Below are 15,399 nucleotides of genomic sequence, written 5' to 3'. Positions count from 1 at the left end.
TTTTTTTTTTTTTTTTTGAGACAAAGTTTTACTCTTGTTGCCCTGGATGGCGTGTAGTGGCATGATCTCAGCTCACTGCATCCTCCACCTCCTGGATTCAGGCAGTTCTCCTGCCTCTGCCTCCTGAGTAGCTAGCTGGGTTTACAAGCATGCGCCACCACAGTCAGCTAATATTTTATATTTTTAGTAGAGATGGGCTTTCACCATGTTGGCCAGGCTGGTCTCAAACTCCTGACCTCAAGTGATTCTACCCTCCTCAGCCTCCCAAAGTGCTGGGATTACAGGGGTGAGCCACTGTGCCAGCCTAAAAATGATTCTTTTAGAATAAGAAACAAAAAAATAATATTTTAATATTAAGAAATTCTCAGAAAGCTAGATCAAAACTGTCCATGCTGATAGTACATACATAGTAAATAAAGGAGGTAAAAAATATATTCGGGACTATTACTGACTTGCTTTTTTCCTCAAAAAAAAAAGTTCCTTTTATAAACTAAAACCTTCACTGGTAATATAAATTTTTTGTCACTGATATAAGATGCTAATATTTATCCATTTTCTATTGGACATCTTTTAACAGACATTTTGTATGTATAAAAAGTATATTACTAACAGCAATATTAGGTTAAAAATGTCATTTGAACGTGAATTTTTATGATAATTTAGTAAGTAGGATTGATGGTGAATATTGAATGATATGATGACAGTAGTGGCAATGAAATCCAGTGCTTTCATTGCAACAGACTAGAAACCTAGGTTCAGTTTCCAGTGAACTTGCCAGTTTTTAAAAAGCATCACTAAACTCTGTCGACCTCTGCACATCTCAAAGAATATGATATTGTTTGATGATAATAAAACTATTTTTATATCTCTTAAAAATTATATATTTATTTGATTAACCTGATATTTGGGAATTAATACTATGTGCCTTGGAAATTTGTAGTACCCCATTGGGATAATGAACTAACAAAGTACTTTTAGTGACATATTTCATCAACATATTGTAAATAACCACAGGCTGTTTTGACTTGTTATAGTCACTGTTGGAGGCCCATGATATTGTGGCATCAAAGTGTTATGATTCACCTCCATCAAGCCCAGAAATGAATAATTCTTCTATCAATAATCAGTTATTACCAGTAGATGCCATTCGTATTCTTGGTATTCACAAAAGAGCTGGGGAACCATTGGTGAGTATAGAAAAATCACTGCCCTATTAAATCTGAAATATGATACAATTTGTGCTTCAGTCACTACTCTATTTTGTTGTTGTTTTTCATAGTGTTATAAAAATTGTATTCTTGTTTGGCCTGTGTATATAGACACAGCTGGTGCTCTCTCGACTTGGTTTAACCTGCAAAATTAAGCCAAAATGAAAAGTTAAATTGAGCTAGAAGTAGAAGTATGGCAATGGGTAGCAAAAATTTCAGAAGATGACTACATTTCTTCCTACCCTTTGAAGATATGAACTACTCTTTAAAGAAAAACTGATAGTATCAAAATATAGAAGGATGTTGTTTGAAGCCATACTACAACTCTCTAAGTAGTGGGAAGTTTACAATTTCTTGGTAAAATTATTACTTCTGGATCCTGACTATAAGAACTATAAGCTCCTGAAGTCTGAAGTGGAAAAAAAAAAAAAAAACGAACTAAAAAGAGAACAATGAGTTCCAAAAAGGAAAAGCCAGGAATAAATCCATCAGAATGCACAAATACCTTTTCTTATTCTCTTGAGTTTCCTTTTAGCCTGTAAGATACATCCTATCCACTAGTGTAATAATAACTCGTTAACAGCTTAAAGGGAATAAAATATTGAGACAGGAGAGAACATGGGAAAAGTAAGAATGATTCATTTTACCTAGTTTTAGGATTATTTTCTTACATATATTCATGAATACTTAAGCATTTCTCCCCAATAAATGAGAAACTCTTTCTTATTTCTTGTAGGGTGTGACATTTAGGGTTGAAAATAATGATCTGGTAATCGCCCGAATCCTTCATGGGGGAATGATAGATCGACAAGGTCTGCTTCATGTGGGAGATATAATTAAAGAAGTCAATGGTCATGAGGTTGGAAACAATCCAAAGGAATTACAAGAATTACTGAAAAATATTAGTGGAAGTGTCACCCTAAAAATCTTACCAAGTTATAGAGATACCATTACTCCTCAGCAGGTTAGTAATCAAATTTTTGATAGTATTAAAAATACTTTAATGTTTTTAATGACAGTGTTGGCTATAACTGTCATTTGCTACTATTTCGCTAAAGAAAAGAGAAAAACAATTGATTTGTTCTGAAATGCCTGATTTTGCCATGGGTGAATTTTTGAAGTTTTAAACAGTAGTATTTTACTATTATAAAGGAGGTAGTAAGAAAATTTCTTTGTAAACATCAGGAACCTTGGCATAGCAGAAACCTACAGCTAGGTATCAGATGAACCATAAAGTCTTTTAATTATTAATCTAGCACACATTTCTGACAGCTATTATGTTCAGGCATTGTATTAGGCCCTGGGAGAGGATAAAAATCTAGTCCAGATCACCTCTAGCTTAGTGTTTGTGATGAGTGAAACGACTGATCAGGCCAGAAAAGAGGATGAGTTTAAAGAAAATCTTGGGCCCCTGGTTTGCACACATTTGGTCTGTATTTTAAAACTAATTTTAGGTAAAATAAGTAATTGAACAGGAAAATGTTTTAGTGATAGAGATTGTCTGGCCTTGGTATGTTAAGTGAATTCAAAAGAAGAGAAATGAGATTATGTAACCAGCTGGCAGATTTTTAAGGTGTGAGGTGATTTGTGAACAACAGCGCTAATGAATGGTTAAGATGACCACTTAGGTTCAAATACCAGTGCTGCCAGTTATCAGCTTACTTTGTGTGTGCTTCATTTTTCTCATCTATATAGTTTGGGATAAAATTTCTTTTCTCAAAAGGTTGTTAAGAGGATTAAATGAGTTAATTCATGTAATGCTCTCACAGCAACACCTGCCACATAGTGAGTGCTCAAGAAGTGGCTGTATTTCTGTGGTAATGAGGCAGTGGTGGTAACATGGAACTGTAAAGGAATAAAGAGTAAAAAAGTAATTGCAGAGGAAGAATTGAAAATTATGATAGGAGTGTTGGAACCAAAGAGAGGGTTTTCAAGCCTAAATAATGTAGAAGTAGATACCTCTGATGTTCAGGTTTATTCCAGAAATGTATTGCTTGATGTATGAATGAAATTATAAGTTTTCTTACATAAAATACTGCCAGTGTATCTTATTTCATATTGTTAAAATGAGAGTTTTAAAGTCTAGTTTTTACCTTTCCATACAGTTATTTGAAATAATGTTTCATTGAATGCCTATTTTAAACTGTTTCTTTCAAAGGTAAGGATAGATTATTTAGTCATGAATATTAGCATGTAAATTGAACTTCTGAAAATAGATAGGCTTATAATTAACTTTGGTTGAAATAAAGGTAGCTTGGTGGTTCTTAAGGAGAAGAATTGTGAAAAATAAATGATATTAGTACTTAGACATTTCATATTACTAGTACCTCTCAAGCTACCTTTCTTCCTTAGTTGGCACATTTCTGTTTGTGACAGCCTGAGGCCTTGTCTTGTACCTGCATAGACTGGAAGAGTAAAATCAAAGATTTACATATTTTATTTATTATGTGTTAGTTGTAGTAGGAAGATTTTCTTTTTCTTCTGTGGTCCAAATTCCAGAATTCCTCTAGTTCACCATGGCTGTAATAGACGTAGAGGCAAAATAAAACTTTGTAGTATTAATAACTAGAGCTTTGGCCCAAATTCCTACATAGATTTTGCATCTGGTGAACTAACTGAATACCATGAAATGCAAGGATATTTAGCCTTGGTTTAAACATAGGTTTTCCTTATTCTTTACCCTCTCAAACTCTGCTTTTCACTTAGCATTTAGAGCTGGGGGAAGGAATTAAAGTAGGAGAGGAGGAGTCATACAAGCCTGGGGCAGTCTCAGACCTGTCCTTCCATAAAGAAGAAAAGGAACTATAACATGAAGGCTTTGAAAAGAACATCCAGATTGAGCCTTTTTTTTTTTAATGAAAAGAGGAATATTACTCATATGCTGGAGTGATAGGCATAAACCAGGGCATCTACAAACCATGGGCATCCTACTAAGATGCTTTAGGGAAGCAAGGGCATTTTACCTCTTCGGCTGTCACTAAAAGCTCCACCATGTAGTGCTGTGGAGCCTGTCACAGCTCTGGATTGCTGCAAGAGCAAATGCAAGCCAAGAACTCTTCCCTGTCATGGTAATGTTTTTCAAAAGCATAGTCAGTATATTATCTTTATCAGAATCATTTGAGGTGCTTGCTAAAATTCCAGAATCTCCTATGGAACATAAGTATCTATGTTTTATATTTTGAGGACCAGAGTGAGTGAGAAGTAACCAATTCTGAAGTTCTTCAATTTATACATAGCTTATACTCCCAGAGGCTATTCATAATTCTTTTTGTTTAAGGCCAACTGATGGAATTATCTCTTATTCTTTAGGACCAGCATGACATGGACAACAGTCCTGTAATATATTTTTTATATGTAAGAAAATATACATTAAAAATTCTCAACAAAATAATGGCAAATCGGATTTGATTGTGTATATAACAAAGATAAGACAACATATCCAAGTTGGATTTATTATCCCAGATATGCTAGGAGAGTTTCATGTTAGAAAATCCATATGTAACTAAGCGTGCTAACAGATGAAAAGAGAATAACCTCAATGGAGAATCTGATAAAATTCGAAGTATTTACGTGATAAAATACTAATCATTTAAAAAATGATTAGTAAATTAGGAACAGAAGGGAAACTCTTTAATTTTATAACCAAAAAAAAAAAAAAAACACAACTAGAACAAACATTATTCTGAATTAACTAACATTAGAAGCTTTCCCTTTAAAGTCAGAAACTGGCCTTTCAGCTGGTCTGCCTGAGACCTCTAGTGCCAACCCCAGTACCCCATAAACTTTCATTTCCACTCAAGAAGTTCCACCTTGGTTTTCATTATAAAACAAAAAACTTTCATCAACCAAGAAAACCTTGCCAAACTTCAAGCACAATTGCACATTGGTAACAAGGAACTGCCCTCAGATGATATAGCAAACATCTCTTACAATGGATGGTCAAAAAAAAATCTTTAGTTCTCCTTAAAGAAAGTAGGAATCAGCAATATCTCTGATATTAAAGATGTATGTTTGCAAACCAGGGAATGGTGATCTATATGAACAATTTCACTGTTCAGGCATGTCTAGCAGCAAACACTTTCACCATTATCAGCCATGCTGAGTCAAAGCACCTAACAGAAATGCCACCCAGTGTCTTAAAACAGCTTAATGTCAATAAGCTTAAGGAAACTGGCAGAAACTGGATGGAAAAGTACTACTTACTATTGGGGAAGGGGTGATCTTGTTCAGAATTTTGATGACGCTTTCAACAATGAGGCAAACTGAATTGATTCAACTTCTAAAAAATAATAAAATTTCAAGAATTTTAACTGCTTTTAAAATTTTTGTTTCATATATGATAAGATGTAAGATTATGATATTTTAAATTCCAAGGCCCTTGGACAGTGCTACTTTTAAATTATTAATTATACACAATTATTTATTTGCAATTATGTAGCCAAAAAAGCCAGAAAATAGTTTAAAACAAAGATAAATAAAGCTTTTGCCTAGTTAAAAAAGAAAGAAACCAGGAAAGGATGCTCACTAGCACCAGTTCTATTTCATATTTTCTTGAAAGGTCCGTAAGTACAGTATGACAAAAATAAATTATAAAAGCAAAATGTTTGGAAAGGAGGCAGTAAAACTTCTTATTTACAAATACGAGTTTTTGCATAAAAACCCCTCAAGACTGTGACTTATTAGAAATAATAGAGTTTACCAAGTACATGAAAATAAGATTAAGACACAAAACTCAGTTGCATTTCTGTATGCCTCAGCAAACATCTAGAAATGTAACTATGACATTATTTACAGTAGAGTCAGAGAATGCCACATTTATGTCTAGGAATAAATCTAACCAAAAAAATTCAAGACCTCTTCACAAAAGAATTATGAAGAGGATCTAAATAAGCAGGTATATTATGTCATGGATAAGAAGACAATATTGTGAAGATGTAGTTTCCACACATTTACTTGTCCATTTAATGGAATTCCAGTCAAAATTTCATCAGGGTTTTCCATGGAATTTAATAAGATGAATGGCCAAGACCGTCTTGAGTCTGAAAAGCAGGAATTGGGTCTGATTATTAATGTGTAGGAATTAAGATATTGTGTTGGTGGCATAGGAATAGACAGCATGGGCAATGGACTTTCAGAGAGCTCAGAAAGAGACCTATACTTGCATATTACTTTGATATATGACAGAGATACATCTTTCAGTATAGAAAGGAGAAATGATTCAATGAATGGGAGAAAGCTGGTTATACTAGGAATATTGTTTGAAATTGTGTTTCACTCTACATAGAAAAATCAAGTAAAAGGGGACATGTGTTCAGTAAACATAAAAATATATTAAAAATCATAACACGATATATCATTTATACCATTAAGTTGGTAAAAATTATAGTGTGAATCTACAGCATTTTTCTACACTGGTGGCAATGGATATTGGTATAAACACATAGGGGAAAAATGTTTATTATCTCTTAAAGTTCGACATTCACATATATCAAGCTGCAATAATTCTCTAGAGCAATTCTTATGTATGTTCAGCTGGAAACATGTTAATAAGCATGTAAACCTCCAAAGATGACATGCAGATAGCGTGATGCTTTTTTTTAAGTTTAAAATGACTAAATATATAATTTTAAAGAGTACATATAAATGCAGTAAAACTATGTACAAAATGAAAAGCAAGGAGTTTTTGAACCCAAGATTCAGGGTGAAGTGTGCCTTGGTTGGGGATACCAGAATGATGGGATGGGATGAAATGAGAGCAGGGGAATCAAGTAGGATTTTAATGTTGGTTTTAGGTGGCAAGTGCATAGCTATTATATTATTAAAACTATTAAATCAATAAAAGCAGTCCTTACATGAACCAGTGATATAAGCTTAAGAATTATGATTAGTATAATTCAGGCCTAGGTTAGTAGGTTTTTGTTTTTTGAGACAGAGTACTCAGGCTGTAGTGCAGTGGCGCAGTCTTGGCTCACTGCAACCTCCATTGCCCGGGTTCAAGCAATTTTCCTGCCTCAGCCTCCCAAGTAGTTGGGACTACAGGTGTGCACCATCACACCCGGCTAATTTTTGTATGATTTTTTAAAATAAAATTTTTTATTTTGAGGCTTGAATTTATGGACCTCAGATATTTATCAAAAAGGAATGTGAATTGCCCTTCACAGCTTTTTAACCCAAACATGTATTCTTATCTTGCTACTCAAAAATGTGTGTGTACATCTGTATTTAACCAAGTAGACCAAGTTCATACACTGAAAAAGTTTAGAAGAGTTTAGAAATAGAGTGTCCTTTCTCAGCTAGTGTTGTGGAAAATCTCTTAGCAATGATAATCACCATTGTTCTTGTTTACCATTTTGTCACTCAGTCTGAAATGCAGATTCAGATGGGCCTGGAACTGTGGTTTAAGAACTAGGTTCTGTAAGCAACATTTGCACCATGTTTAGCCAACACATTCCCGAAGAATTACTAGCCACCTTCTGATTTAACATCAGGGTCAAGGTGGAGCTGTTTTTCTAGCCATTTCATCCATTTAATTTCTTTTCTTCTGCTAGTTATTGTCATTTGCATAAGCATAGTGTATTGCTGTGCAATATTTATTTTCTTAATACTTTTACTCTTTTTACTTTTTTTAAAAATACCCTTGAGATAAAGTTTATATATGTAACATATAAAGTGTACAATTTGATACATTTGGACATACATAGTGGACCCATAAATCACAGTTGAGATGATGAACATTCCCAGAAATTTATTTGTGTCCTTTTTTTTCTTTCTTTTTTTTTTTTTTGAGACAGCACCTCACTCCATCACCCAGGCTGGAGTACAGTGACATGATCACAGCTCACTGCAGCCTCAACCTCCCAGGGCTCGGATAATCCTCCTACCTCAGCCTCCCGAGTAGTTGGGACTACAGGACAGGCATGCACCATCACACCTGGCTAATATTTGTATTTTTTTGGTAGAGACAGGGTTTCGCCATGTTCTCCAGGCTGTCTTGAAGTTTTGTGTTCAAGCTATCTGCCCACCTTAGCCTCCTAAAGTGCTAGGATTACTGGCATGAGCCACTGCGCCTGACCTTCTGGCTTCTTTGTTTGTGTCCACTTATCTTTCCCTCCTGCTCCCTTTTGCTCTGCCACCCCCACTCCAGGAAACTACTGCTCTGCTTTTTGTCACTTTAAATTATTTTGCATTTTTCATAGTTTTATATAAATGGAATACATGTATTCTTTTTTGGATTTTGTTTGATTCGTTTATCTTCCTTCAGTCTGCATAGTTGTTTGGGGGATTCATTCATGTTATGTATCTTGAGAGTTCATTTCTTTTTATTGACCAGTGACATTCCATTGCATGGCTGTACCATAGTTTGTTTATCCATTAGCTGGCTGATGTACATTTTTTGCTACCATTTTGGGGCTTTGATAATTAATAAATAAAATAAAGCTGATACAGACATTTACATGTAAGTCCTTGAGTATATACCAGGAATTGAAATACCTTGAGTATATACCAGGTTATATTGAACTTTTGAAGAAATGACTAGACCGTTTTCAAAAGTTAGTATGCCAATTTAAATTTCCACCAGCATTATATGAAAGTTCCAATTACTCTACATTTTGGACAGCATTTGATATGGTCAGTCCTGAAAATTTTAGCCATTGTAATAGTATGTAGTGGTATCTCATTGTGATTTTAATTTGCATTTTCCTTGACTAATAACATTGAACATATTTTATGTGTTTATTTGCCATACTTAGGTCCACTTTGGTGAAGTGTCTTCAAATCTTTTGTCCATTTTTTGTTCAATTGTTTTTCTTATTTAGTTTTGAGTATTCTTTCTGTATTCATGATACAAGTGCTTCATCAGAATTGGGATTTGCCAAGACTTTCTTCTAGTCTCTATCTAATCTTTTCATTCTCTTAACAATGTCATTCAAAGAGCAGAAGTTCTGAATTTTGATGAAGTTCAGCTTATCAATTTTTTTCTTTGAATTATCCTTTTAGGGCTTTATTTAAGAAGTCCTTGTATAACCTTCGGTCAAAGATTTTTGCCAGTTTTTTTCTACAAGTTTTACAGTTATGTCTGTGCTATATATTTGAGTCTCTCTCTGGTTCGTATACTGTGTGTTCATTTTTATATAGGATGTGAGGAAAGGATCAAAGTTTATATTTTGCATATGAATATTCAGTTTTTCCAGCTCAGTTTGTTGAAAAGACTATTTCTCTCATCACATTTGGAAAAACTCTGACAGTAGTTTCTTCAAATATTTTTTCTATGTCTCTGTTTCTCCTGTCCTTTGGTGACTTTAGTTACATGTATATTAGGCCCCTTGAAGTTGTCCCTTGGCTCACTGATAAGTTTATTTATTTCAGCCTTTTTTTGTCTGTGTTTTTCATGTTGGATATTTTCTATTGCTTTGTCTTCAAGTTTACTAATCTTTTCTTTTGCAATGTCTAATCTGCTGTTAATCACACCTAGTGTATATTTTTCATCTCAGATATTTTGACTTTCATTTCTAGAAGTTCAGATTGGGTCTTTTTTATGTGTTTAATATACTTAATCCTTCATATAGCTTCTTGAATCATGAATATGTAAAGTTAAAGCAATTACTATAATGTCCTTGTCTACTAACTCTAGCATATTTGTCATTTCTCTGTCCATCTTGATTGATTTTCTCCTTGTTATAGGTTTTATTTTTCTCCCTCTTTACATGCTTGGCCAGTTTTGATTGGCTGCCAGACATCATGAATTTTACCTTGTTGGGTGCTGGATATTTTTGCATTAGAAATACTTTTTTTTTCCTTCCAACTTTAAGGTTCAGGGAGTGTGTGTACCGGTCTGTTACATGGATAAATTGTGTGTTTCTGGAGTGTAGTGTACAAATGATTTTATCGCCCAGGTAGTGGGCATTGTACCTGATAGGTAGTTTTTCAGTCCTAACCCTCCTCTCATCTTCCATCTTCAAGTAAGACGCAGGGTCTGTTATTCCCATTTGTCTCTGTGTGTACTCAATGTTAGCACCTACTTACAAGTGAGAACATGCAGTGATCTGGTTTTCTGTTCCTGCATTAATTTGCTTAGGATAATGGCCTCCAGCTATGTCTGTGTTGCTCAAAGGATATGATTTTATTTTTATGACTGCATAGTATTCCATGATGTATATGTACCACAGTTTCTTTTCCACCATTATTGGGCATCTAGGTTGATTTCATATCTTTGCTATTGTGAAAAGTGCTGTGATGAACATATGTGTACATGTATCTTTATGATAGAATGATATATATTCCTTTAGGTATATATCCAGTAGTGGATTGCTGGGTCATATGGTAGTTTTGTTTTAAGTTCTTTGAGAAATTTCCAAACTGCTTTCCACAGTGGCTGAACTAATTTACATTCCACTAGCTGTTCCCTTTTCTCTGCAACTTTGCCAACATATATTTTGACATTTTAGTAAAAATTATTCTTAAGCTTTGTTCTAGGGTACAAATGGGTCTTTTAGATCTTGCTTTCTAAGATTTATTAGGTAAGAATGCAGGATGTAGTTTAGCTCATAACCCTTCTAAGTATTGTACCCCATGTCTTACGTATTATGAAGGTCTTTCCACTTGGCCTGGTGAGAACAGAAACTGTTCTCGACTGTATACAACCTCCATATGTTGTTCCCTATAATGCTTTCAAATGACTCTTTACCACCATTGAGGAAAGAGCTACACAGAGGGTGCAGGTAGCTTCTTCATACACATGCATTAAGTACTTAACTGAAAACAGAGGGAGTCCCTCATAGTGCTCTTTCTGTGCAGTCTTTGCTCACTGATACTGTGTTCCATGCACTGTAACCACCTTGATCTCCCAGTTCATCTCCTCAACTTGGAGACCGTCAGGCTTCACTGTTCTCTCTTCCTGAGTTGCAGCCTGGAAACTCTCTGTGCAGTTAGCTGGGGCATTTGTGTGCAGTTAGCTGGGGCATTTGTGTAGCTCATCTTGTTTCTTCCATCTTTTGGGGTCACTGTCTTCATTGCCTGATCTCTGACATCTTGAAAGACATTGTTTCATATATTTTGTTAATACAGGTTTTAGTTGTTTCAGGTGGGAGGATCTGTGTTATTTCATCTGAAGCAAAATGGGAGTCATTTATTTTTATTACCTTAAAAATTTAATTTTTATATAAGTGAATCATTCCCATGATTCAAAAATCAAAAAATGTAAATATGTATTTGGTCAAAATCTCCCTCCAAATCCTCCCACTACCAAGCTAGTCCTCATCCCCCACCAAGTAAAAACCTATTCTATTAGTTTATCTTTCCAGAATTTCTTCATATGCAAGTAAATAAAAATTACATACCCTTTTTCACCTTCTACCTCCTTTTTCATAGAAAGTTTGCATAGTCTACATGCTATTCTGAACCTTATTTTTTTCACTTAGCCATGTGTCTTCAGGATATTTTCTTATCGGTGCATAGACTTCAAACACACACACACACACACACACACACACACCCCTTTTTGATGACTATATATAGTGTCCACATTATGTAGACATACCATCATTTGTTTAAAAGTTCCCTTTTGTTAAACAATTAGGTTGCTTTCAATCTTTTGCTATTAGGAATAATGTCGGAGTTAATCATCTTGTGCATAACTCATTTTGTATGTATCTGCATAACACAGCTGTTGAATACATTCCCAGACATGGATTACTAGGTCAGAGGGTTTATGCATTTGTGTTGCCAAATTGTCCTCCCAAGAGGTGGAACCATTCTTCCACAAGCCTATTAGGAAAATGCCTATTAACCCATAGTTCTATTTATAGGAATGTTATGAAATACAAGGATTTCTGCTAATCTGATAGGGAAAAAATGTTATAAAATGTTTTAATTTGTATTTCTAAGTGAGGTTGTTGAACATCTCCTATGCTTAAAAGCCATTTCTACTTCCTTGTCTTTGTACTTTAAATTGTTTTGGTCGTTCAGTTCTTTATAGTAATAAGAATGTGAAATAGAAATATTTTAGTAGATATTGTTTAGTCATTTCTTAAAGATGAATGAACAGTTAACATCCATAGCCTATAAGTGCAACACTTTAAATTGCATTTAATAAAATATAATTATACTAAATCTAGTCATATCTTTAATGGTTTTAGAGTAATTACAAATGGTTAGATCAAAGGTGGGGTTAATTTTTCAGACAAATTTTTAAAGTTCAAAGTAAAATCAGGTTAATCTGAGTTTTTGACCATAAAAGTAATGTTCTAAAACTACTTTAATACATGAAGAAAAATAGAAATTGTTCTAAAAATATTTTACCTTTGAGAGATGTGGTTTGTATTCCACAAAAAAATGGCATTTCCAGAACAATTAGATGGATATTGGAGAAATGAATATTTGAAATTTGGACTATCTTGTAAAGTCTAAGCTTTATGGTTACAAAATATATTCTGTTCCACACGTAAGAATGATAATCATCTTCATGGTTAGATGACAGGATTCTCTTGCTGTTCTTCAATCAGTGCATCTTTCTTGAGAAGTAAGGAGTACGCAAGTATTTTTATAACTTTACATACCAACTCTTTTTCTCTGCCTGATCTCCAATACCTTTAACTTTTTGTTCTATCATTTATAGCTTGCAGGTATTATACTTTGTGGACAGTTAATTTGGGAAGTAGTTGCTTTACCAAATGAGTGAAGTAATAAAATGGGCTAGTAGTTTGTTTATATTTTCTTAATTTATTATAAATTAAAAGTCCATTACAAATATATTTTTAGAGTTACATCAATATGGAGAGGCATCCAGCAGACATCCATCAGGTATGATGTCATTCCAGAACATTCTCTGGTACTTCATTTTTCTGTCTTATCAGCCAACTAAATTTTCCTTGATTAAACTTAATTATTTCGGTTTTTTGCCCCCATTCTCAAAACATGGAGCTGCATGACATCATCAGGTTATCCACTTGTCACACTTTAGTAATCTTACTGTTGTTTGTATGCTTGTTTTTTAGATCTAAAATTATATCAGGAAAACAATTATTGACCTACTGATTTTTTTAAGGATTAATATTTAGCTTTTCTAAAATAGTTGAAAATGTTCTGAATGCTTTCTATGAAAATCATCTAATTATAACTAACTACGATTTTATTATATGTTCCCAGATTTCGTTATTTTAAAATTGTTTTGTATGCATCAATTACAGTACTTTTCACTACACTAATAATCTATCTCCTTGTGTTATTTGAATCTTGTTTGGTTAGAAAAGTATGATAAATAGAAAAATAACATTGTTATTTTGACTATGCACATTCTTGCTTATTAAAGTTTACATGCTGATTAATGCTAAGGCAGTTCATTAGAAGATAAAATTTGAATTTCTATAAATATGTATTAAACAATTCTGTTTTAAGAAAGCAGTTGGGGCCCGGCGCGGTGGCTCAAGCCTGTAATCCCAGCACTTTGGGAGGCCAATGCAGGTGGATCACGAGGTCAACCCCATCTCTACTAAAGATACAAAAAATTAGCTGGGCATGGTGGCGTGTGCCTGTAATCCCAGCTACTCAGGAGGCTGAGGCAGAATTGCCTGAACCCAGGAGGCGGAGGTTGCGGTGAGCCGAGAGCGCGCCATTGCACTCCAGCCTGGGTAACAAGAGCGAAACTCCGTCTCAAAAAAAAAGAAAGCAGTTGGGCTGGGCACAGTGGCTTATGCCTGTAATCCCTTTACTTTGGGAGGTCAAGGCGTGCAGATCACTTGAGATCAGGAGTTTGAGACCAGCCTGGCCAACATGGCGAAACCCAGTCTCTACTAAAAATACAAAAATTAGCCAGTCTGGTGGCACATGCCTGTAATCCCAGCTATTTGGGAGGCTGAGGCAGGAGAATCACTTGAACCTTGGAGGTGGAGGTTGCAGTGAGCCGAGATCACAACACTGCACTCCAGCCTGGGTGAAAGAGTGAGACTCCATTTCAAAAAAAAAAAAGAAAGCAGTTGGTCTGAACTTTCAATCAAATACTAAAAATGCATAATTTAATTAGAATTTAAATTAACGTGAATAAGCAAAATCCAAATTTTGGAGATCATAATTAACAGTGGTAACTGACATGCTTTTATTAATAAAACACATGTAAAAGGAATGTGTATACACAAATGAATTTAAAATGGAAAATAGTTTCAATACTTTTTCAGTATTTATCTTACAATGAATTTAATGTTCATTTAAATTTAAGATGAGCATATAAATCAGAGCAAGATGATTCAAAAAAGTATTTAAGGTGACGAAATATATTTCATGTATGACTTCAACATGAACTTTTATTGTTTAATTTTGGTTACAGGGCCTTTTCACAAAGTTCTAATACATCTGAAATATATACCTTAAATCAACACCTATATTATTTCAGGATGTTAATTGGATCATAGCATTTACTTGCATTAAAAATTATGCAGCGTTGGTTGGAAAATCAAGTGAAAAAAATTGAAGCAAAGTGGAAGAATGGTGGGATAGAATGATTAGCAAACCCTTGTTGATTTAAGGTTAGATGTTAAAATAGAAATGAAGTTTTATTTCTGGTACCAAAATCTGTTAATATTCTAATAACTTGACTTCCATTTATGAGAGATAAGTTCATTATCAGAAGTACTAAATACATTGTCAGTTATAATTAAATCAGAGTGGTTTGACAAGGATATTAAAAAATCAGTGGCAAATGATATAACTGTAGTATTTTTAATTCTGTGTGTTTTAGGTATTTGTGAAGTGTCATTTTGATTACAATCCATACAATGATAACCTAATACCTTGCAAAGAAGCAGGATTGAAGTTTTCCAAAGGAGAAATTCTTCAGATTGTAAATAGAGAAGATCCAAATTGGTGGCAGGTTAGTATGCTTCTCAGAACTACTTTTCTATTTTTAATCTTAGATTTGGTCAATATCTGAATATTCAGGAAGAATATTAGTGTTTGTATTAGTATTAGCATTTGTTACAATGATTTTTCCCACATGAACAGCTCCTGCTTCATGGTTACTAATTTTCTGGACGTGAGATCAAATTGGGAGGGAATTTGCGAATATCTCTTAATAAGTGCAGAATTAACCAGCCGTTGGCACCAACTCATTGGTTTAGGGATTAGACCAATTGGTTTTTTCACATGGGTAATTTCCTTGAAATATGCTGTTCGGCAAGAAGAACTCAATTGGGACATCCCT

At 34.2% G+C, this 15,399-nt stretch overlaps 1 protein-coding gene across 15 annotated transcripts in view; it reads left to right on the top strand.

Moving 5' to 3' along the window:
* Positions 1-15,399, top strand: part of PALS2 (protein associated with LIN7 2, MAGUK p55 family member) — a 124,871-nt gene that overhangs the window by 82,650 nt on the left and 26,822 nt on the right. For 10 of the 15 annotated variants that reach the window (XM_009002268.5, XM_035253611.3, XM_035253612.3 and 7 more), the window contains exons 4-7: positions 1,035-1,187; positions 1,945-2,172; positions 12,966-13,007; positions 14,938-15,069. In XM_009002268.5, coding sequence (XP_009000516.1) covers positions 1,035-1,187; positions 1,945-2,172; positions 12,966-13,007; positions 14,938-15,069 — 555 coding nt within the window. The remainder of the gene's footprint in view (positions 1-1,034; positions 1,188-1,944; positions 2,173-12,965; positions 13,008-14,937; positions 15,070-15,399) is intronic. The other 5 variants (XM_009002272.5, XM_035253618.3, XM_009002273.5 and 2 more) reach the window with 1 other exon arrangement.

This window comes from Callithrix jacchus, chromosome 11 (assembly GCF_049354715.1).
Source record: "Callithrix jacchus isolate 240 chromosome 11, calJac240_pri, whole genome shotgun sequence".
Taxonomy (NCBI): domain Eukaryota; kingdom Metazoa; phylum Chordata; class Mammalia; order Primates; family Cebidae; genus Callithrix; species Callithrix jacchus.
This window is presented reverse-complemented; position numbering and strand designations above follow the sequence as displayed.